This window comes from Saccostrea cucullata, unplaced genomic scaffold (assembly GCF_032062105.1).
Source record: "Saccostrea cucullata isolate Sc308-1 unplaced genomic scaffold, CSIRO_AGI_Scuc_v1 ctg2673, whole genome shotgun sequence".
Classification (NCBI taxonomy): Eukaryota; Metazoa; Mollusca; class Bivalvia; order Ostreida; family Ostreidae; genus Saccostrea; species Saccostrea cuccullata.
In genome coordinates, this window is record NW_026935724.1 from 26,808 (window position 1) to 51,128 (window position 24,321).

Genomic DNA, 24,321 nt, shown 5'->3' on the forward strand with positions numbered 1-24,321 from the left:
TTTATTTTTTTGGGCAAAGAGTATTCACCAATACAGCAGTGAAATGGCCCCAGTTTTAATGGTCGGCACGCATGCTGAAGAAAAGACAGAAGAGGTATTTCATATTATATCTGTGAAAATTGTAAAATCACACTTGTAATTAAATCAATGCATTATAATCAATATGATGGCTATCATTTCCAATACCTTACACGAGTTTTTAATGGCTGCAAGGTGTTATTACTTGTAAAGTATATAATTGATATATTTAAATTTCAGTCTGAATATCTTTAAAATAATATTCTTTTCCCCTCCTGCACATGCTTCAGAACCATAATAATGGGTTGCAAGGTAGCTGAAATTCTCCCCCAAGAAAATTAAAATCTTTCATAATTGAAGGCATTGCTAAAATAACATGATTTTGTTACAGCCTGATGCCCCCGTATTTCAGCTTATGATGAAAGTTAAGGTTATCCTTACTTTAAGTCAAATTCCAGGTCAACAGAACAAAAATATTGGTTATTCTTGACACGAAGAGTATACGTGTTGAGTACAAAAGCCCTAGGACCAGCCATTGAAAAAAATTTTGAAAAAAGGTTCTAGTTTTCAAAAGAAGGTCAAATTTCAAGGCCATTATCCAATTGCCAACATTACAGATGCCAACCGGAAGGTCTTATCACAAGAAATTCACTTGTGAAGTATAAAAGCCCAAGCTCCAACTATGCAAAAGTTTTTTTTTCAAGGTTATTCTTTTCAAACACAAAGGTCAAAGGGTCAAAGTTGTTGGTATCCAAATGAAGGTTTTTTTCACTAGATATACACATGTGAAGAATGAAAACCCTAGCACCAAATGTTCAAAATTTAGTGCAGATTCAAATTTATTCATATCATAGAACACTTAGAAGAGGGAGGGGGCACATTTGGAAATCTTCGTTTAAATAAAGTATTTTAAAATCATCTTCTTATACACTGCAAAGCCATGATTGATCATACGTATTTGGAAGCATCCTCTTAAAGTGAAGATTAAAATTTGTTCAAATCTTGACACTTAAGCACGAAACTGACCGCAATGGGCTTAAGGTTTTAGTTAGATAGTTACATAGAAAAGACATTTAAAAGTCTTCATATCACGAGCGGCAAAGCTATGATTATGGATATTTATATGGGAGCATCCTGAATTAATGTTGATTCAGTTTTCTTTAAATTATAATCCCCGTGCATACAATGAGGCCATAGTGGGATATTAAAGCTGACATGAATTCTTAAAAACGCAACATTTTCATCTATGTACGACTTGTTTCATACCAACTATAGCCGTATTCCGCCATATTTCTTTCAGATACCTTGTCTCATTGTAACGATATATACCCAAAAGCGCTCGTTACAGTTGAATGATTTTTTGGTTTGGGTATCGACTTGTGCACATCTCCAGTGGTAAAGCATATGAGAACACATGAGGAGATCAAGACATTTCAAAACCACAATAAACAACATAATAATCATATTTCTGAATAATTATTGATTTGAATCAAAAGAAAAAATGCAAGTTTGGTGAGAAATTTAGATGCACCTCACGCATACGTTTTTTTTCAGGGCGCCAATTTATGCAGAATAAACTTGAAATAAAAAGCAGTAAAATCTGCAGACACATTTTGAAATTATATCATTTGAATGGAACAAAACAACCAACGTCTTTGATTTGCAGCCCCTATGCAATTAGTGCATATCGAGAAAACGCCTCGAACGCTATAAACGTACCCATACCTGGTAATAAGGTTACTGCATCCGTTCGAAGATGTGCACAAGTCAAGTGATATACACCCTGAATTCCATTTATTGAAATATGCATCACAAAAAAGAAATAAACTCCGTAAAAGCTCAAAAGTAAACATACTGTCATTACTCCGTACAGACTAGCAGGCCGATACACTTAGTCCGTGCTGATCAGATTTTGGTCAGGGAAAATATCACAAGTGGAAAGATAAGTTATTTGGTATTTGCACGGCTGAAGGGGGGGGGGGGTGTATTATAACTGCTGTTCATAAGCTATAATTGTGAATTGTCTATCTAAATGTAGTTCTAATATACATTCTATACAAAGTCATGTATATAGTCTGCAGTTGGTTTGCGTCGCAAAATTCATTTGTCAATTATAACTGATTATTTTAGTACTAATCTCAAATCTAAACCAAGTAATTTGATGTACGGTAATTATTTACTTCAAATCTTAAAAGCAGTTAACCAGAATACAATTTTTTTTATGTGTACATAGATCTATACGTTATTCAACAGACAAACACAGGAAGAAATGCCATCCCCTGTTCAGATTGACATCTAGGCATTTGATTTTTAGGCGGGGGGGGGGGGGCGTGCAAAAATAATTGACATGACCGTTAAATAAATATTCTTGGAAGACAGACATCTCTGCCGAATTCAATTTTGAATTTTTTTAAAATGTCTCACTCCGACCACAAAGTATGTGCATTTTGAGGAATGTATAAATGTTTTATAATTATGTTGTTATAGAGATTCTATCGAGATTTCAGTATCCCTGCCTGATAGTCTTTTAGTTTTTTTTTAATATAAAAATAATTTCTGTAGGAGTATTTGGGAGATAATTTTAAAAGCTAGGGTAGGGATTCTTGACACTGGTTGAATACGGATAATTTTTATTTACTCTTTTGTATATTGAACTAACTCTCTCTCTCTCTCTCTTTCTCCATCTCTCTCACTCTGTAACCATCCCTTAGGGCAATAATAGGTATAAGATCCTACGCACTTTCTGCTGTACCATTTATTAAGCCTTAGGACAGATCAAGGATTTTTTTTGCAGGCGGGATGTCGAAACTTCATAAATTGAATAATAATTTAAATTTGGACAAGAAGTTAACCCAAACGGCCAAATTGAAAGAGAAACTAGAGGTATTGTGAGCAATGAGCTCACTAAATGATACCCCCGCCTCCCATATGGTTATAATGGCAAAGTCCATATTTTGCTGTTGTCGCTAAACCCAAAATACGTGTCGGATCAAAAAGTAAAATAGGAGGTGCACAATGGTAATATGTAATAAACCTAAGATTCTGTGAAAGTTTTAGTAAATTTCACTAAGTGGTATAAGAGGATTTGCGGATAAGAGATGGGTACCCCAAAGCGTAACAGACCGACGGACGGACATAACTATAACTATATACCCTCCCACTTTTCAAGCGGGGGATATAATAAACGTGAAATATACATCACAGGAATGGGTACATTGGGAACTTTCTCAAATACCTTCTCAAACGCATGGCATCGGAAGCAAATTGAAAGTGTGTGTGTGTGGGGGGGGGAGGCTAATCCTACGCAGCAATGTTCATTGTCTATACTAAGGATATATTTGTAAAAAAAAAAAAAAAAAAAAAAAAAAAAAAAAAAAAAAAAAACTATCCCCCGGTTCCGACACCTATGCTCAACCGTACGAGTCGAACCTGAACCTGGGCAACAGACAAGAGAATTTTTAAAAAGCTAATTGTAGGTAGAATGTTGAATTCTCCCGGGGGTGGGGGTGGGTTTTTTTTTTTTTTTTTTTCTTTTATTGATAACAAACAATGATATAAATAACACACAGATAAACTACATTACACATTGACATTCGATGATTCTTTTCACATAGAATAAAGAAAAAAGAAAAGTTATAAATAACACAGATAAACTACATTACACATTGACATTTGATGATTCTTTTCATATATAATAAAGAAAAAAAAGCTATAAATAACACACAGATAAACATCATACATTGATATTTGATGATTCTTTTCACATAGAAAGAAGAAAAAAAAGATATAATAAATTTAAGACAATAATAAAAATGATAATTATACTAATAATGATGATAATAATAGATAGGAGACGCTAGCTTGTATAATGGAATTATAAAGAATACAGTATGCTCCTATGTTAGCATGATAGGCCACCTTCTACACTTTCAAGAGTCCATAATGCCCTCATGCTAACACGCAGACTCCACAACTGGTTTTGTGGACCTGCTGGTAACATATATTTACATTTACAAATTAATACAAACTTTTTTCAGCAATTTGTGAATCTGTACATTGTCATATGAAAATTCTGCAATATACTGATATGTATTTAAAGATGATTTAACAAAATTAAACAGGGAATCTTTGTTACAAGTTGTATCTGTCAATCTACACTTCATCTTATATTTAAAAATTTTCAAGGCAATGTAAGATATCAATGTATTCATGCCGTTTGTAAAATCTGTGTTTTCATAAAAACCTATTACAATATGCTTCCAACTTATTTTGAAACCTAAAATGGTACTTATTCTATGCCATATAAAATTTGAGTCATTACAGTTAAATAAAAGGTGTATTATATTTTCAATATCTCCACAGTAAGCACAAAATTTTTGCACATTTGGATTCCACTTGCTCACACTCAGGTTATTGTTTAATAATTTATGAAATAATTTATAATTAAATTCTGCTATATGCTTATCAGACATTTTCGAGATTTTCACATGATAAATGGAAGCCCATAGATACCTGGGAGTATCAAACAATTCACTCCAGTAATTTTCCGTTATTGGTCTCAAAAAATTTTTTTCGATGAAAATTTTATAAAAAACAGATGATTTTATTTTATTTATTTGTGTATACCTGTTTCCTTTTAATAGTACAGTAGTACTGTGTCTTATATTAATATACTTTGCCTTTTCACACTCATATGTTTTTGAAAATTTATTAAAAATAGTCTTCATAATGAGGTATTCACACAAGATATTATTTTTGTATAAAATTTTATCATAGAAATACCTAATATCATGGAATATCCCATCTGCGTCATAGAGGTCTCTTATGTACAAAATTCCTGATTTAATCCAATTTTCAAGATAAATTGGTTTGTTTTTATGTGTAAAAAGTTTATTTTTCCATATTGGTAAAGCTAGAAATTCATCCGTGGATAGCTTTGGAAAATCTTTAATCATTTTACATGCATTGAATGCACAAATTGATTCCTTATAAAAGATGGGAATGTTTTTTAGCTCTTTGTAGTCATCTACATTTGTTAAATTAGTTTTTAGAATGTATTCTAATGACAATATTTCCCTGTTAAATTGATAGTTTAAGAATGATACAAGACTAGAATTTGTATTTAGTAACCTTGGAATCCAAGATGCCTTGGATGCTATGGGTTTAGATTCAATGTCTATAATGTTAATACCTCCTTGTTTTTCGTCCCCAATAAGTGTATTTCTTTTTATACGGTCTTTATTATTCCATACGAAGTTAAAGATTAATTTATTTATTTGTTTAATAATTTCTCCGGGTGGATTGGGAAGAATGGTTGCATTATATTGCAATTTTGAAATGCACAATGAATTAATTATTTCTTTTTTTCCAAAGATTGTTAATTTTCTCTTTTCCCATGATTCTAAAATCTGTGCTATTTTATCTATTTTATCTTGCCAATTTTTTTCCCTAATGTTTTCACTGGATCGTTAGTCACTTTTATCCCTTCTATACTATTGTACGAATTTCTCAGGGGTCTAGTAATAAACATTCTGATTTATTAATGTTAAGATTTGGGCCTGCAACTTTCGAAAAAGTTTGTACCACTTTAATTACATGTTTTACAGATTTTATATCTCTAAGAGGATTTGTAGAATCGTCTGCATGTTGTAGCATCTTAATTTCATTATTATTTTCAATTTTAAAACCGTGTATATCCTCCGAAGAGTTGATGCGTATAGCTAATATTTCAACTGTTATAATGAATAGTAGGGCAGATATTGGGCAGCCTTGCCTTATGCCTCTAGTCATATTACATGTTTTAGAAATAAATCCATTATTTTTTACTCTAAATTTGGGGTTTTTATATAATATTTTTATCCATTTCATAAAATTTGGTCCGAAATTCAGAGCTTTTAATGTTTCAAACATAAAGGACCATTCAATAGTATCGAAAGCTTTTTCAAAGTCTAAAAAAAGAAGAATTCCGTTTTCGTTTTGATCTTCACAATAATCAAAAATATCCTGAATTAATCTGGCGTTACATCCAATAAATCTACCTTTTATATAAGCTGATTGGTCATTGTTAATGAGATTTAAAATCACTTTTTGTAGTCTTCTAGCTAGTACATATGCTAAAATCTTATAGTCACAATTAGTAAGACTTATAGGTCTATAATTTTTTAGAATAGATTTATCACCTTTTTTATGAATGAGACTTATGATTGACAACTTTTGTGTCCCAGTTAACTCTTCAGCCTCAAATGATTTTAATAAAGCATCGTAATAGTATGTTTTTATATCATTCCAAAATAATTTATAAAACTCTACTGGTATCCCATCTAACCCTGGTGATTTATTATTTTTCATATTTCTGATAGCTTCTTCACATTCTTTTAGTGTGGGAATATCATCACAATAACTTTTTTCACTGTCTGTCAATTTTGATGAAATGTCTGTTTTCGAAATATAGTTAGTGATTTCCTTCTTTTGAGGGTTTTTAGATGTATAGAGATTTTCATAAAAATTACACAGTGATCCTAAAATTTCATTGTTTTTATATGCCGTTTTTCCCTCTTCAGTTATTTTTTCAATTACATTACTTTGTTGCCGTTTATGTTCTAAATGCAAGAAATATGGTTTACATTTCTCACCATATTTGATCCAATTAGCTCTAGATCTGATGTATGCACCTTGTGATTTTCTCTCATAAATCTCGTTCAATTCTTTTTCAAGTTTTAGCTTTTCTTGGTTATTTATTTCAAAAAAGGGTCTATTTTCAATGTCTTTGATTTTTCGTTCTATCATTTGAACTTTTTGTTTCAAGCTGCTGCTTTTTTGCTTTGAGAAGTCTATTGAAAATTCTTTTATTAAGTATTTCAAAGTTTCCCATCGCTCGTGCGGACAAACTATTTCTTTTAATTCCGAATCTTTTTCTTTAAGAATTTTTCTTAGTTTAGAAGTGTAGTCTTTATCTAATAAATTAGATGTGTTCATTTTCCAATATCCTGACCCTCTTTTATTTATGTTCAATATGAAATCTATTCTTATTCCAAGATGATCACTCATCCTATTTTGTTTAACTTGTGGAGAGTTTATCACAGTTAATGAGTCAATGGAGAGGAAAAAGTTATCCGAGATCAAAATATAATCAATTCGACTACTTGGTATATGTTGTGCATTGCACCAAGTAAATCCAAATTTGTTTTCATTTAAATTTCTCATGTATCAATCAAGTGAAGTTGCTTAATTAAGGAACTTTGATTTTAATATTAAGTAAAATTTTTCAATTAATGAATTCAAATTGAAAACGAAAAACAATGATAGCTGTTTCCTAGCCATCTAGCATTATAGACAAATTCTTTGGATTCAATATAATGGGTTTCTTGAAGGAGAACAATATCAATATCTAGATCTTGTAGCCAATCATATAAAATTGTTCGTTTATTATAATCATTTAAACCCCTTACATTAAGGGAAAAAATTTTCAATAGATCGTTCATTATTCTTAGTTCATAGAGATACCTTATTCGCTGTCAGGATGCTGGCTGTCATCCTCTGCATGGAGGCTATCACGTGAGCGTTTGGTTGGACCGTCTTTCAGCTGACTGACGAAAGAGGTTATCTCTTGTTGTACATTTTTCGGCGCTTTACGTGCGGGTTGTCTCGGGACTGAGAAACTGCGATTAGTGCGATTTTTCGGGCGGTGCTTCTGAGCCACAGACATAATAACCTGACCCAACTTATTTAAGCCAGGCCATGCTTTGGGTTTGGTATTCAGTGTAGCATGTTCATCCAGTCCACTTCCCCAGAAATGGGGGTGGGGGTTGCTCTCTAATTCTATCTGCTTTTTCCAGTAATCGTTAATTATTTATGTCTATTAATTTAATTTACATTAAATTCTGGTCAGCGCAACTTCTTATAAACCACTGAACAGAGTTTTGTCGTACTTTCGAAATATTTATAGGAGTCAATGTTTGTCTAGATTTGCACATCACCAGGAAATTCCGAATTCTTTATTTTTTCGGGAATTTCCGCACTTTTACATTTAGATTTTGGCCATATCTTGAATATAAAGATGAGCAGTTTGTCAGCGCAATTCCTCATAAACCGCTGCACACAATTTCGTCAAACTTTGCAGATATTTAGGACACAATGTGCATAGATGTGCATATAACAAGAAAATTACGATTCCTTAATTTATTTTTTTTCTGGGAATTTCAGCACTTCGACTTTTGGGGGAGCGTGGGGTATGTTTTCATTCATTGTACATAAAATTATAAATAACTTTAAATCAAATTATATTAGGTCTAATAAAGCCAATACACAGTATTTATTTGATAATAATTAATCATAAAGAAATTAATATGTTTCAGACGTTTCCTTAAATTATTTTTATGAGAGTGTTAATATGCATGTTTTATTACACCCCCCCCCCCTCCTATCACAGGAAAATATCTTCAAAAGGTGAATGATTCGTAATAATGCATGCTTTATTATAAATTTAATGAAGTTAAACCATGTAATCATAAATTCTATTTGCAACATTTACAGACAAGAGTAATGTTTAGTTTTGAAAAAATCACTTGCATTTTACTGAGCTTTCAACCTTTGATATTTTCCCTGAGCAATAAAATGATCGGCATGGGCCACGTGTGTCCAAGCATCTTTTACTGTTGAGTTAGCAATGGATTACTGAGATGCATTTTTCAATAAAAGTAAAATAGGATAATTCTTTCGACATGTGCACATCCCTGTAACGATAGCAGTATATTCAGGTAAATGTTTTATCACTGCGTTTGACGCGTTTTCTCGACCTGCATGGATTTTTGCTGTACATGAATGTATTCCGTGTTAGTGTATTTTCTATATTGCTGCAAATGCATTCAAAAATAATTTAATTCTCGGTATAGTTCTATTGTTTGGTTGAATTCTTACTTTTCAAACATGTATTGGTCAGTTTATTCAGTTTATGGACTTCTAAAAACTGTGCTATCGGAGATGTGTACATGTCGGCAGCCAGGCTAGAAAATCACTCAAGTGAAACAATTCTTCAAGGCTATATATAGCAGGTACAGGTGGCCAAATATCTTCGATAAATATGGCGGAATTGAAGAAATATGGCGGACAAGGGCGTTAGTAAGTCGTACAAAGATGAAAACTGATGCCTTTTTAAGAGTTCATGTCAGCTTTAAAGTTAAATGTAAAAAAATATTGGAAAAATTATTAAAATTCTTGTTCTTAAGGACAACGAAGCCATGATAAGTCATAATAATAAAGAATCATCCCCAGGTAGTGTAAATTTAAGTTTGTTAAAGCCACCCCTGCGAGGTGAAATTCATGATTTCAGGAAATTTATGAATCGTTCATGAACATTCATGATGTGTAAATGAATGGTTCATGACTGGTTTATAAAGATGGTTCATGAATTTTATTCATGAATATATTTATAAAATGTAGTTCATGAACAAATGATGAAAATATATGAATATTGGTAATTTTCATTTTAAAGACAGAAAAAATGTAGAGTTCAACGTATTATGAATGTTCATGAATTTTCATGAAGACTTAAATAATTGACAAAAATGATTGCCAGAAAACACTCATTACTCTCATAATACAACTTTTGTATGCAGATGGAATTATTGAACAAGTCCCTGGTATAATTTATATTTAATAACATTCTTTCACCAACTATCTGAAAAAATAAATCATTGAATCTCTAAACAAACATTGCATCACCATTGACAGCATTTTTTTTCAAATTGATTACTTATGTTTCTTCATAATATAAATTAAACAGTTATATTCATCATAATGTGCTTTAAATAATGTCGTTTTTCATCATACAACTTTGTTCGACCGAATTTTCTCTAACATCAAACTTTAAACAAGTTGTTGGAAGATGAAACATTCTGGAAAAAGAACTTTGTGAGCTTCGTAAAAAAGTTTTATATATTTATAGCAACAAAAAAATTATATCGCTTGTCTGTACTGTACCGTATTATTCCTGGATCAAAAAGCTATATACATTTCAATTTTGGTGCAGTTTAAATGTCAAAAGTTTTCCTTGCTTCGTGTGTAAATGATAGAGCACAGACTGGTTGTAAAGTATCTATGACATAATCCACATTCGTATTTTGTTTTAATTCTCCTATGCGTCTTCACAGCTCAGAATATTCAGTCCGAGGGCAAGAGATTGTTAATATCATGTCATATGTCCTCTTTTAATGGGGGCCGCCATACATGCTATACGAAACTAAAAGTCAATACAGTATAATTGATGACGTAAAAAATCGATTCTTCATTGATTAAAATTATTTTGATATTAAAAAAAATTGTATTTTCAGCGAAAAATTATTCAGATAGTGTTTGTTATTTTTTTAAACAGAAATCTTGGAAATTCGAAACTAACGTATTTCTTAGCTCTACCGTACATTTTTTAATAGGCGCAAACTTGAAAACGCGCGAGACGTTGGAAGTGGGAATTTGTAGAGTGGAAGGATTGGTATTTGTGATTTATAATTTGCATTGTCACTGATCTTTGTCAACTTTTTAAGAAAATAACAGAATATGAAGAAGGAAGTCTATATATAGGATCGATCTACTTCATAACTGGTGAGTGACAAAAAATGGAGGCAATCACTGAGTCAGAAATCTGTAAATGTTACTGTCTATTTGTAAAATAAATTAATATGTCTTTTTTTAATGAAAGTTTTGTCTAACTTTGCTTCGAGTTTGGATCCAACCATATAACATACATTAATTATAGACTGAGACTCAAAACATTCATAGGCCTGATTAGTCTAGACAATGGCGGTCCAAGAAAATAGGCTTAAATCCAATCAGAATGTTTTAACTTGGAAGTGTCTCTGATGCAAAATTAAATGAAACTAAAATGCATGTGAGAAAATACAAAAAAGTCTTATGTTTTCGATTGATTCGATACGCAAGAGCATGCTCTACGTATGTACAATGCCAGAGTTAAATTATTGACAAGCAAGTTGATGAAACAAGAATATCAGCAGTCTCGTTTAAAGTCATCATTTCGTAAGTTCTATGGTCGATACAATGACCTTGTCAGCAAATACAATTTATCATTGAGTCAAATGCTGACTGACGTTTTTCATACCAATTGTTAGTCCATTATTTATACACTGAATTGACGACGGATTTTTTTCCGTTATTTCCTAATCATGACAACGAGCACACGGCGGGTGTGACCGGTCGGCAGGGGATGCTCACTCCTCCATGGCACCTGATCCAACCTCTGATGTTTCGGAGGTCCGTGTTTGCTCTGCTCTGATTTTGTATATTGTGTATGGACTTTGAGATTAAATACTGTTCGTTATCTCCATATCCTTCTTACAATCATGAGTATTTTCAGAAAATCTTTCTTTTTGAAGGAAAAAGAGAAGCAGTTCACAAATATTGATGAGCAGAAGACAAGAAACTCTGGCTGCAAAAAAAAAAATCTGAGCTCTTGAAAGATAAAGAAAAAAAGAAATGAAAATATGAATGATATTCAATCAATGGATCCAAATGATGAAATTCTGGAAATTCCACATGGAGAGACAGGGGCATGATCCCTGTGACAAGAGCGGAGCCATATAAAAAATCAGCTAATAGTAATAAATCTTTTTAAATCTCCTAATTCATGAATAATCATAGAAATTTGGACATATCCTCTGGTGGCGTACAGTCAGGTTTGTATGAATTTTGCCCCTCCCCCCCCCTCCCGGGAGTAGTTTGGCTCTTGTATAATTCTGATTTGTTGAAACTGTTAAGGGTTATTTAGAATGTATTTAGCAGTCGGTGACGATCTGCCAATCTGTCAAAATGACGTAATTTAATGGTTGGTCAATGTATTACCGTATATACTCGCCTATAAGTCGTTTTTTGGGAGTTAATCTCTAGTCTAAAACTCTTTGTCCGACTTATAGGCGAGCTATTAAAAGTATGGTTTTATATGAGGTCAGTCCATCTGATATATAAGCTTATTAAATACAACCGACTTATAGGCGGACCGACTTATAGGCGAGTATATACGGTATGTCATCATGATGACTCATAAATTGGTTTATTTTTTTTCCCCATTTCCAGAAAAAAAAATTTCACAGAACGGACAAAGGCGTAAAGTAGAAAGAGTGCAAACCCTGATCTAAAATGTGCAAACATGCAATTCTAAATTGTTTCTTAATACTAGAAGATATTAAATTTCTTGGATCGTGTGGTATGCAAGCATTTTTATTCTTCGCTTAATAAACTCAAATTCACATGTTTTCTTTAAAATCCAAGAACATTGCAATTTCACCAAACCGGTTTTTAAATAACTTGACTATCAGAGAAAAACTATTATACAGAAAAAATCTACTTAATTAATTTGCGTATCTAAAGGGTCATGTTATGCAAAAATTAATTTAAATCTTTAAAACAAAACTGTTGTCAATTAGTTCAAAACAAACATGGGTAGGTTTAAGGTTATAATTATCTTGCAGTTGTGTTTTATCTTTTTTCTTTTAAAAGGAAAAAGGCGAATTTTTCCGTGAGATTTGGAAGACTTTGGAAACAAAAGACAAGTCCCTGCAGAGGCATCTGGACAAAAAGAGGGTGTTTGCAATAGGTTTCCATGAAAATGCGGGCATTGAACAAATCAAAATATCAATTGCTGATGTTGTTCGGAAACTTGATCACTGGGGTGAAATGCTTCCGCATTCCTGGGCTATGTTTGAAAACTTCTTACAGGAGAAGAAATACCTCAAAATAATAAAGATTGGAAAACTTTTTGATTTAAATAAAGCATTGCCACAGGATATTAAGTTGGAGAGAGTTGATGATGTCAATAACATGCTGCAGTTTTTCCATGACATCAGAGAAATCTTGTTTTTCAATCAAGAATTTCTGAGAGAAGTAATCATCCTAGATGTTTAGTGCTTTGCAGATGCATTCAAAAATATAATTACCGATAAAAACCATGCAAAGCAGGATTTGTTTGAGTATGCATCTGTATGGGACAAATTCAATGAAATTGGAGAATTAAGTGACACTTTGTTGTCTAAGATTTGGGAAATGAACAATAAAGGCTACCTAGAACACAAAGATGAGATCATGCTGTACATGGAGAAGCTGGGGCTATTGGCTAAAATGGATGACAAAAGATGGTATGTTCCGTGTATGAACAAAAAACCATTTCCTCTTCATGCGTTTTCATCACACCCCGCCTCTTCCATCCTCTGTTACACGTTTGATGTTCTTCCTGCTGGAATTTTCCATCGCCTTGTAGCAACTTGCATGCAAAATACGTCAAAGATCTTTTCCTTTGAAGACCGAGGATGCATATACCAGACTGCGGCTAAGTTTATGTTTCAGGACCGCCACCATAACATTCTGATTGGAATGACCCAGACAGAAATTCAGTTGCAGGTGTTTGTTGTAGAAGGAGATGTTGATGTTTCTATATGCCACAAAATAAGAGAAAGAATTGAGAGTGTTTTACGTGACCTTTCTAACACATTCCAGGAAAACTCTGAATTCCACGTTGCGTTCAAATGTAAACCTGCTGGATTTTGTGACAGCAGAAAGAGTGCTGTCCTAAATGAATCAGAGTTTTCTCGAGCAACATGATTATTTATTTTCAGTAATAGAAAAGCATTATATAACATTAGATTACACATTTTGAAGGCTCGACTTTTATTGTCTTCATAATAAAAAAAATATTTGAACTATTTCAAATTTCACAAACAGGTTCCCTAATGTAAAACGAGAAAAAAAAATTACAAATGTTTAATGTTTAAGCAATATAAAGGGTGTCAATTCCTGAAAGTATATTTTTTATAAAATATCAAATTACATCCATCCTCTTAAATAAATGTTCATATGACGTTATTGGTCATCATCAATATCATTGGCCTTCTACAAATAAGTATACTGAAGTTGATATAAAAAGGTCGAGGTTCTTATTGACAATATTTATGTAATCTTCGGAGACCAGACCTTCTAACACACTGTACGTGGAGAATTATGAAGACAAAGTATATAAAACTGTGGAGAATTGTTAGGCAATACTTTTTCTTATTGTGCCAACCAGATTTTTGTTTTTCATGAAAACAAAGTATACCGTATACTGTCTATGAAGCCTGAGTAATTTATTGACTACAAATGAATTTGACTCGATATGACTGTCAACTGAATAAAAATCATGAACAGAAAATATTTTTTTTTTTTTTTTTTTTTTTTTTTTATTGACTTTCACAAGTACACAAAGCAGACTATACATATATATATAAGCAAAACATATAAACACATATACACGGTAATTGTCTTGATAATTTCATTAGTTTACAGCAGTACAAAGTTTACTTGTATACGTGAAAGTTATTTTATTTTATTAAAAACAAAAGAAAAAAAAGGGGGGGGGTCAGCAGTCGTAGAAAAATGCATTTAAATGTTTATAATTAGCTAATGTAAATCCTTAAAATTAGCATATAATAACGTTTTACCATAAAAACAAATGATTTTTTTTCAAAGAACATCACAGATTTTTTGCCAGTGCCTTTCATATTCCATATATTTGCAACTTTGTAATAACAACACCTTTTCTATAAAAATTCTCTCTATAATCCTCTTTATTAGGATGTCGATATTTAGTTTTCGAATACTTTTATATTTACTTGCAAAAATAAATTGTTTTACAGTAAGTATAATCAAGTTTTGTACTTTACAAATATTCCTGTTCTCGTATTTACCAAAAAGTATTGACATTTTATCAAAACTACAATGCATCTCAAATTTGTCCAAAACCCATTCTTCAATCCTACACCATAAATCTTTTACTTTGAAACATTCTACAAACAAGTGGTCAATTGTTTCTAAGTCACTTAAACAAAAAGTGCAAGCTGGTGAGTCAATCAGCTTCAATTTAAAAAGATAATAATTTGTTGGAATAATTCTGTGTAATATTTGAAATTGGAGCCAGTGAAATTTGGATTCCTGAGTAACTTTGAAAGGAAGTTCAAATATTTTATTCCAATCTGCTTCATCAAAGAAAACATTATTTTCATTCCATTTTAAAAGAGAACTGATTGGCTCTCTCTTGTTATTTATAAATATTTTATACATATCTTTACACCCTTTATTACTTCTATAAAAAATGAAAGTTGAATGTGGAATATTTGGTCCAATAACCTTTAATCTTTTTATTTCCTCTATTCCTGCATACTTCAGTCTTTTTAATATAGCCCTCTTAAGACCATTATATTCAACAAAATTTGTTTTCACTTTCAAGTTTACTATGGTATCAAAGCTTAAAAAGTTACCATCATTATCAAAAAGGTCATTTAAAAAGACAAAGCCTTCCTCAAAATAGCTTTTCCAGAAAAAAGATTTTCCATTAATCAATATATGTGGGTTATTCCATATATGTTCTAATAACACATGTTTGTTTTCTTGGTTTATATTTATAAGTTTTACCCAGGAATTAAGGACATCTTTCCAAAAATTGTTTGTTAAATTTTTTGTTAAGTTTAAAATGTAATCCGAGCCCCTTATCCACATGTTTTCAATGTCTGTTTTTAGTTCAGCTTTAAACAACTTTACCCATTTTGCATCTGAATGAATGAGTCTTCTAACCCAACTTGATTTAAGTGCAGAAATAAATTCTGTGTAATCTACCATTTTCAGCCCTCCATATTTATAGTCCTGAATTATAACATTTTTCTTTATTTTATGTATTTTACTATTCCATAAAAAAAGAAACAACTCTGTCTCAAACATTTTTAGAAATTCAGGTTTAGGATTTGGTAGTGTAAGAATCAGATGATTTAGTTTTGGTATTATAAGAGTTTTAATTACTATTAATCTACCAATTGGGGTAAGTTTCCTCATACTCCAACTACATAGGAGTTTTTTAATATCATTTAATTTTGACATGTAATTTAATTCAAGCATTTCCTCCAGATTAACTGAAAATTTTATTCCTAGCAAATCAAAGTTTGAATTATCCCAATCAAGCTTCCATCGAGAATGGTGAAAAACTTTCTTGGAATATTTCTTACTTCCAATCCAAAAATTGTTTTTTTAAGAAGTTAATTTTTAAACCTGAAATATTTGCAAAATAATCGAGTTCTCTTAGAATACCATCCATTGAGGTAGGTGAACCATCTGAAATAAGGGATGTATCATCAGCATATTGTGAAAGTTTATATTCTTCGCCTTCGATTGTTATGCCTTTAATGTCTTTATTATTTCGAATAAGAATTCCAAGTATTTCTGCACATAACAAAAAGAGATATGGTGAAATTGGGTCGCCCTGTCTACAGCCTCTTTGAGGAAATATATAGTCTGAGATAATACCATTTTGTATTACACATGATTTAATACCACAGTAGAAAGTCTCAATCCATTTTTTAATGGAGGGCCCAAAGTTGAAAAAGTCCAATGTTTGATATATAAATTTCCATGAAATTGTATCAAATGCTTTTTCAAAGTCTATAAGCATTAGTAAACCAGGTACTTGGTTTAATTCTGTATAATGCATCAAATCGTATATTAATCTAATATTCTCCCCTATGAATCTTCCTTTTATAAATCCAGTTTGATCTCTATTGATTAATTTATCTAATTTTGTTTTCATTCGTTCAGCAATACAACCTGAAGCTATTTTATAAACAACATTTAGTAGACTAATTGGCCGCCAGTTTTTTAAAAACTGTTTTGGTTTTCCTGATTTTGGAATACAAGTTATAATTCCAAGTTTATTTGACTCTGTAAAATGTGTTAGATCATAAGAATTGTTTATTGCTCTTGTAATAAAAGAACCTATATCTTTCCAAAAGAATTTGAAAAACTCGCAAGTAAATCCATCGGGGCCAGGACTCTTCTCATTTTTCATTTGTTTTAGGAAATTAAAAACTTCAGAATTTGTCACTGGACCTTCAAGACTTTTTGATTCTTCTTTACTTAACTTGGGAATATTTTTATAGGTTTTTAATTTTTCATGAATATTTTCAGATTCAACATTTTCCCTTTTTTTATATAAGCGTTCATAAAAAGACTTTGTTTCCTCTAAAATATCTTTCTGAGTAGAAACAAATGATCCATCATCTCTTTCTATTTTTGGAATTTGCTTACTGACATAGTTTCTTGATTCTAAACTAATAAAGTATTTTGATGGTTTTTCTCCTTTAAACCTTTTTTTTCTTATTTCTTCTATTTCTGTTTGTTTTTCTGAAAGTTCATTTATTGACTGTTCTGTTAAATTTTGTTCTAATTCAAATATTTCTTTTTCTAATTGTTTTTCTCTTTCATTTGTTTCCTTCTTTTTGTAAGTGGAATAAGAGATTAACTTTCCTCTTATCTCCATTAGTAAAATATCAAGAAAAAGTTGATCACTTATAGTAAATTGAATATCATCATTATCTAGACAACTAAGTCTTTCCATATTGTAAACAGGGCAGACATACTGAACTTTGACCTCTTCAATCTTATATTTTATCTTTTTAACAAATTCCTTATCAGTTAGTAAAGAGTTATTAAATTTCCAGAATCCTCTTCCTTTTATGAACTCATTTAATTTACAATTTAACACCACTGGTGAATGATCAGAACGATAACTATTCTCGTAAGTTACAGAAGGAGTCATGGTAAACAAAGATTCCGATATTAAGAAAAAGTCAAGCCTAGCTTGTTTAATTGGGCTTTTTCGTCTCCATGTAAATCTTTTTAAGTTTGGGTTATTTTCACGATATACATCCTTTAGGTTTAGAGCATCCATAAGTTTTAAAACTTCAAGTCATGATTTAGGATTATTTAAATTTTTGTAATTTGTTGAATCTAACTCTTTATCAAAAATTAAATTGAAGTCACCTGCAATAACAATGTTTTGAGAACTGTTTATCTCCTCTATTGTATTAAGTAAACTTAAAAAAAAATTGGGTCTATCACAATTTGGACCGTATATATTTATCAATAAAAAAGGTATGTCTTCAATGATGACATCTAAAATAAGATAATTTCCCTCATTATCCTTAAACTCGTTGTATATTTTTACTTCACAATTGTTATTAAATAAGATGGCAACTCCTCTTGAATTCGATTTAAAAGAACTAAAAAAAGCTTTATACCCCCACTGTGTTCTTATCATGTTCTCATCTTTTTCCATAAAATGTGTATCTTGAAGAAAATAAACATTATATTTCTTAGCTTTTAGATTTTTGAAAACATCACCTCTTTTATCTATATCCCCCAGGCCTTGGCAGTTTACTGACAGTACTTTTATGTTATTTTCCCTATGTCCCATAAATGTCTATATGATGATATGAATAATGCTGACCCCCAGTTGTCAAAAACAAAAATTGCAAAAAAATTGAAAAAAGTATGGGAAAAAAAGACATGCCTCTTTTTGTTGATAATTTGGAGGGGGGATTTTGCCAAAAACTTTTTATAAAGTTATGATAATAAATTGGATGTAGGCACATTTATAAAAATTAAAATGCTAACGGATTGTAGAGAATACTATGCACAAAGACTTTTCTATTTAAGAGCAAAAAAGGATATGAGCATAGAAAGTTATGATAAAAGTTTAATAACTTAAACAATAAGAGAGAGAAATCAGGTTTTCAACAAATCATAACTTGATTATTTTGTATCAATTAGATAATGTATACTTGTTTGATATTATGGAGACTATGTGCATAGATTCCCCCATTGTTATGTGGTATTTAAGTCAAATAATATATTCACATATTATGTTAACACCAGGCAATATTTGAAATGAAAAGAAAATTGTTTACCAAATGCGAAAGACAAAACAGGAAATACAACATTTCAAAAAAAGCCGGAATAATTAGGTAGAAAAAAATATTCCGGAATATTTCAATAAACACACCTGATGTTTATTTCACTTTAAAACACTGTTATCGGTAATAAGATTGGTTCAAGATAGTGTTCCACTCAAATAACTGTCGGAATTCACCTGATATGCGAGATTGAAACATATATATCAAACTGAGACTGGTAACTTCTTTGCCGCACCGAGGCCTGCTTCCTTAATGTGCGAGAAGCGACGGGGTCCGATGTTATTTCCGTGCCATCTTGACACAACTACAAGTGCATTGTTAATTTCGTTATCGGCCAGCGTTTTTAATGGCAACCTACCGGCTCCATGCTCTCCATCGTCATTTGAACCTTCGTGCACCACTCCATCACTACTTGAGAAACGGTAGGCGTAAATATTGTGACTCGCGCTTGGCACAGTCTCGACACGCATGATATCCACCAGCGATTTCTTGATCTGTTTGTAGGAGTCGACCTGTGTAGCGTGTGCTATGAACCGGTTCCCGTTATCTTCTATGGACTTCCCTGTACTAACGGCAGTATTTACCACGTCATCTGTGATCACTTCGTCTGCGGTAGGCAAAGGTCCGACTTTCTCCCGGTAAACGGAGTTGCTTTGCGTAAATACAAGTTTATCACCCTTGATTTTTGACTCGATACTGCGTTCCTGACCATCGAGTCGTAACATGAAATTAGCTAGCGTTGTCTGTATGCTGGAAATGCCCTGCATAATTTCTCTAAGTTGAAAGCCTTCAGTTTTCTGTTTACCTTGTTCTTCTTGTTCCATTGACAATTCACCCGTATCATCTGTTTTGTCTAGCGCTCGTTTTTTAGAGATCTCCGCCATTGTGAAGACAGAATAACACTGTATTTAGCTATATGAGTATCGCTCACCGTTTAACAGTTAAATGCCACTGACTTACCGAAAAGTTTACCAACTCTCTGGTGTATCTATTTCTTTCCGTAAACTACTTAAATCTGCACATAACACATAGAAGAATATCTTGATTAATATCACTGCATTTTAAAATTCAGAGTTTCACTTTTTCACAGGGTTTTTGGCAAAAATTCTCCCTCTGCCAGGAATGTGTGTCTTACATGTTGGGCATGCGCACTCAAGCCTCAAGTATATTTTTAATATACCTTTAAAAGCTATGCATCAAACTTTAACTTATTTGATTTGATCGAATTTGGTGAAAAAATGGAATGTTTTACAGATACCAGTGAGCACTGTAAGCACTCCAGTCGCCTCTGGTGGACAAGACCTTGGGGGCCGATCTAGATTCGCAAAACTTGGAATGGCAACAAACGATGCGTTAAATCAAGCATACAGAGATATACTAGAGATGGAAGTGCCTCCATCTGATATTGAAAGCAAAGCGAAGGCCGTCTCGGTTTATAAAAGATTGCGACCAGAACAGGAACATATCTTGCTAGATGCTAAACATTCGGGATATAAGAATTTTGACATTTCTTTATTATACACACTAATAAGAAACATTTGTTCAACGATTCCTAAACCAACAAAAGGAAAATGGGGAGATAACAACATGCCTGCAGCAGGAGAGATATCTGTGGGTGATGACATCGAGAGAATTAGGTTAATCCGAAACAGTTTGACCGCACATGTAAGCTCAGCCTCCACCCCTCAGAAAGAATTCGATGACACTTGGTCGATGATGTCAGATGTCTGCCAAAGACTAGAAGCCTTCACTGGAAAAAAGTACATAGATAGTCTTAAAGGCGTTCAGAAACTGGTTTTAAAAGAAGAAGGGGAGGATGGAATAAAAGCTATCATAGAAAAGTTTGCCAAGGACCAACATGAACAACATGAACTGTTGAAGACAGTCGTGTCAGATGTTCAAGAATTAAAAACAAATATGCAACAAGTCAAAGACATCACAAAATATTGGAATCGGGTATTGTAAAAAAGGGTCTAAAATTACAGAATATTAACATTTAAAACAAATACGAAAGAAATAACAAAACCTTATTGTCGACTTCTATGGATTTTGTAATTTATATTTTGCCTTATGTAACATTTTCAAAAGATATCACAAGTTTTTGGAAGCCTTAACTATATTTACAATAATTATTTTTAAGGTAATCAAATTTTCCGTACAATATTCGGTTTAGAAAAATGACATAATTATTTTTATATAAAAAAAATATTTGTATAAAAAGGTTAAACTTGATAGACATGATATTTGACTATTTTTCAACCCCTTCATATTTTAATGCTTAATTACTTCATATGTTGTCATTCGTTTGATTATAAAGACTTTATCTTATACAATTCAATAGATCAAGTGGAGAAATTATTCAATATGACTTACTTTGTGTGTTAAGTAACTAAGAAATATGATCTGTTTATTTGACAGGAACAGCAACAGGAGAATCTGGACAAGGATGGAAGTCCAGGTACGTTAAATCTTTGTCCACTGTCACTTCTATTGAATCAAAACACTTGTATAAAGAACTCTTTTATATTTTAAATCATGTTTTGACTGGTTGTAGTGTTGTATAGACTTTTCTATCTAATCTTCGGTCAAGCCGTTCATGAATTTATTTTCTCGTTTTTGAATGATCCCTTTCCCAGTGTGTTGCCTTGATTAAGAAAATTTTCTCAGTTAAATGATATTTAGGGGGAGGGGTGTATAAAAAATCAAAAGTATTTCTATAAAGTCCACTTTATAAAGTAAAGTTTTTATTTTAATTTTTGTTAATTTCTAATTTTGAGAATTTTAAATATAATTTTATCACATAGAGACAAATTATATATGGAACCGTATTCTGCACTGTGTTTTTTCAAATACTGTAAATGAACGTCTTTTAAAGCTATAACCTATATATGATGTCAAAAAAATTTGCAGAATTTTACACCGTCACTTGACTGTGTACTCAAAATTGCATTGAGGATATTCATTGGTTTTTCAAGAAATTCAATCACTTCTTTTTCTCGTATTCAATTACATGGATAACATTAAATTATGACCTTTTGGAAACATAAAAGTATGTCAGCTTTTCTAGGATTATATTTAAGAAATAAAGTCCGCGTTTTCGTGAATGTTTCAGAATAACCTCCGAGGTCGAGAAATGTTGTTTGAAATATAAAAGCCGAGGCGTTAGCCGAGGCTTTTATATTTCAAACAACCCTTCTAGACCGAGGAGGTTATTCTGCATCATTCACGACAACAAGGACTTTATTTCTATTCTACCAAGGGCGATAAATACGGCCGATTGTTTCCTCTATAGAGAAACGAATTAGGTCACCATCTCTTGATTACACTGTTCTATTAAACACCAGAGAGAAATTTTGTTGACTTACCTATATATGGAATGCAGACGATTTGAGCTTTCGTTGCATTAAAATAGTCTTTTTAAATTACAAATTTGTTCGTAATATGTATTGATCAGTTAAAATGAATATACAAAAACAAAATCATGTTCTTGTTTTACTGCTAAAATCACGTTGTTTAATGTGTAGGGAGGTCCGTGGAATAGCCCGGCTTAGCTATAAAAACCGACATTCATCAGCAACTTGATGCAATTTACAGTGTTTATACTGCAAAAGACGACACATCGATGCGGTCTAAACAAGTATTTCATTCTACAGCCAAACATGCATTTGAATTGTTCAGATTTGATACGTGTTTCTGATCTGATAATTTTTTGATGACGTTCGTGATTAATTGGAGAATAATGTCCGGCGGCTTCCTTTGAAGTTTTCAATAACCGTGGTAGAATTGTTTTTCTTTTTTAAAATATTATTTGGCACATTTTAAGTCAAATTTTGCTAAAGTACATACATTTTCTATGGTTGAATGTTTGGAAGTGCCCTGCGTATTGTAGTTTGTTTTTTAGAGATACAAAATAGTACAAAAGGTGAGTAAATTACTATTTAGTTTCTGATCTTATGTTAAAAAAATATACTTAACAAAACAATATTGTGTTTACTGTTTCTGCTGTATGGTTTAATGTGATCTTGACTCCTGGATATTTGTTTTTTAAATGAAGCTCACAAGTCTAGAATTAGGAAAAAAATGAATCTACATGTATAAAAGCCAACTGCAGTTGTAACAGATGATTAAAATACTACATGCATTTTCCATTACATTTTAATTTAATTTTTTTTATATTCTCGCCTCTCATTGGTTGATTTCCAAAAAGGAACGCAGAACATTTTGTATAATCTGGTTTGGTATGGGGACACACCCAATTGACGACCAGCTTAATCATCTTATCCATGCAATCCCCTCATTTCCAGTCCTCGGAATCCATGGAAAATTCAAGTTTTAATAACTATCTTTAATTTCAAACACTTACTCGATCTTACCTCATGTAAACACACAACATGGCTGCTAGATCTATGTAACAGTTATTACCTCCCCTCGCTTTACATCACTTCCGTTACTAAGGTTGTATTATTGCGCGGTAAATTTGAACTTGTAAAAAGCAACACAATTTTACATCCAAAGTTGTTTAATTATTTTAAAATTAAATTATAAGGAATGACTCTAATTCTTGGCCAAATTATCGAGTATAATCTGGTTTGGGTCAGTTTACGCTTTTTTATAATCCGCTTCGCGGAGTATAAAGCGTAAACTGACCCAAACCAGATTATACTCGATAATTTTGTCAAGAATAAGAGTCATTCCTAAAATGGTTTTGACAGATGATTATAAAACAACGTGTATTTACAATTGTTTCTTACCATATGCCATCACGATCACATACTACAGTTATGATCAGATCTATATTTTAAGGAGATAATGCATCAGTTTCTCTGGCTAAAAAGGCAATGAAGTTGATGTTTAGACGAATAGTTGCTGTTTATTTTGAACTAAAAATTTCTTTTCAGTTAATACTTTATAACGACGACCAACAGATAAAGAACTGATGACAGTCAGTGAACAAATTGGGACCATTTTCCGAATAGGGATTACCCTTGGCCTAGACAACGCTACAATCCAACAAATAAGGATTGATTACCAGAATCATGGTGTGAAGATACAAGTGTTCCAAATATTTTGTGAGTGGAAAAGAAAAGAGGGAGGACAAGCAAGTGTGAAGAAGCTCCTTGCTGCTATCAAAGAGTTCGAAGACGAAGTCGATTTTGAGAAAATAGAGAGGGTTTTTAATGCGTGATATGTATCAGTTGCTGATGTGTCAAGTCGTTAGTGTGCATAGTTTGATAAATATCAAACTTTTTTTATCAATCAATCTTGACCAATCTGAGAATTGAGATCTTAATTTTTCCTTAAGTTTTGACATTGATATACGGAAGCCCATTAGTGCCAACCTGTATATATAAAGGAAAAGCAATATATAAAAGCAAACCTAGATATATAAAGGAAATGCGATATATATAAACAAAACCTGGATTTATATAAAGGAAATGCAATATATATAAACAAAACTTCGATATATATAAAGGAAATGCGATATATAAACAAAACCTCGATATATATAAAGAGAAATGCGATATATATA

The 24,321-nt window shown here is 32.0% G+C and overlaps 1 protein-coding gene across 1 annotated transcript; it reads left to right on the forward strand.

Moving 5' to 3' along the window:
• LOC134243629 (uncharacterized) lies at positions 1-24,101 on the forward strand. Its single transcript, XM_062725874.1, has 4 exons — positions 1-94; positions 20,046-20,747; positions 21,210-21,249; positions 23,690-24,101. The coding sequence occupies exons 1-4, from the start codon at positions 44-46 to the stop codon at positions 23,701-23,703; spliced, it is 807 nt and encodes a 268-aa protein (XP_062581858.1). The 5' UTR covers positions 1-43; the 3' UTR covers positions 23,704-24,101.
• The last annotated feature ends 220 nt before the right edge of the window (positions 24,102-24,321 follow it).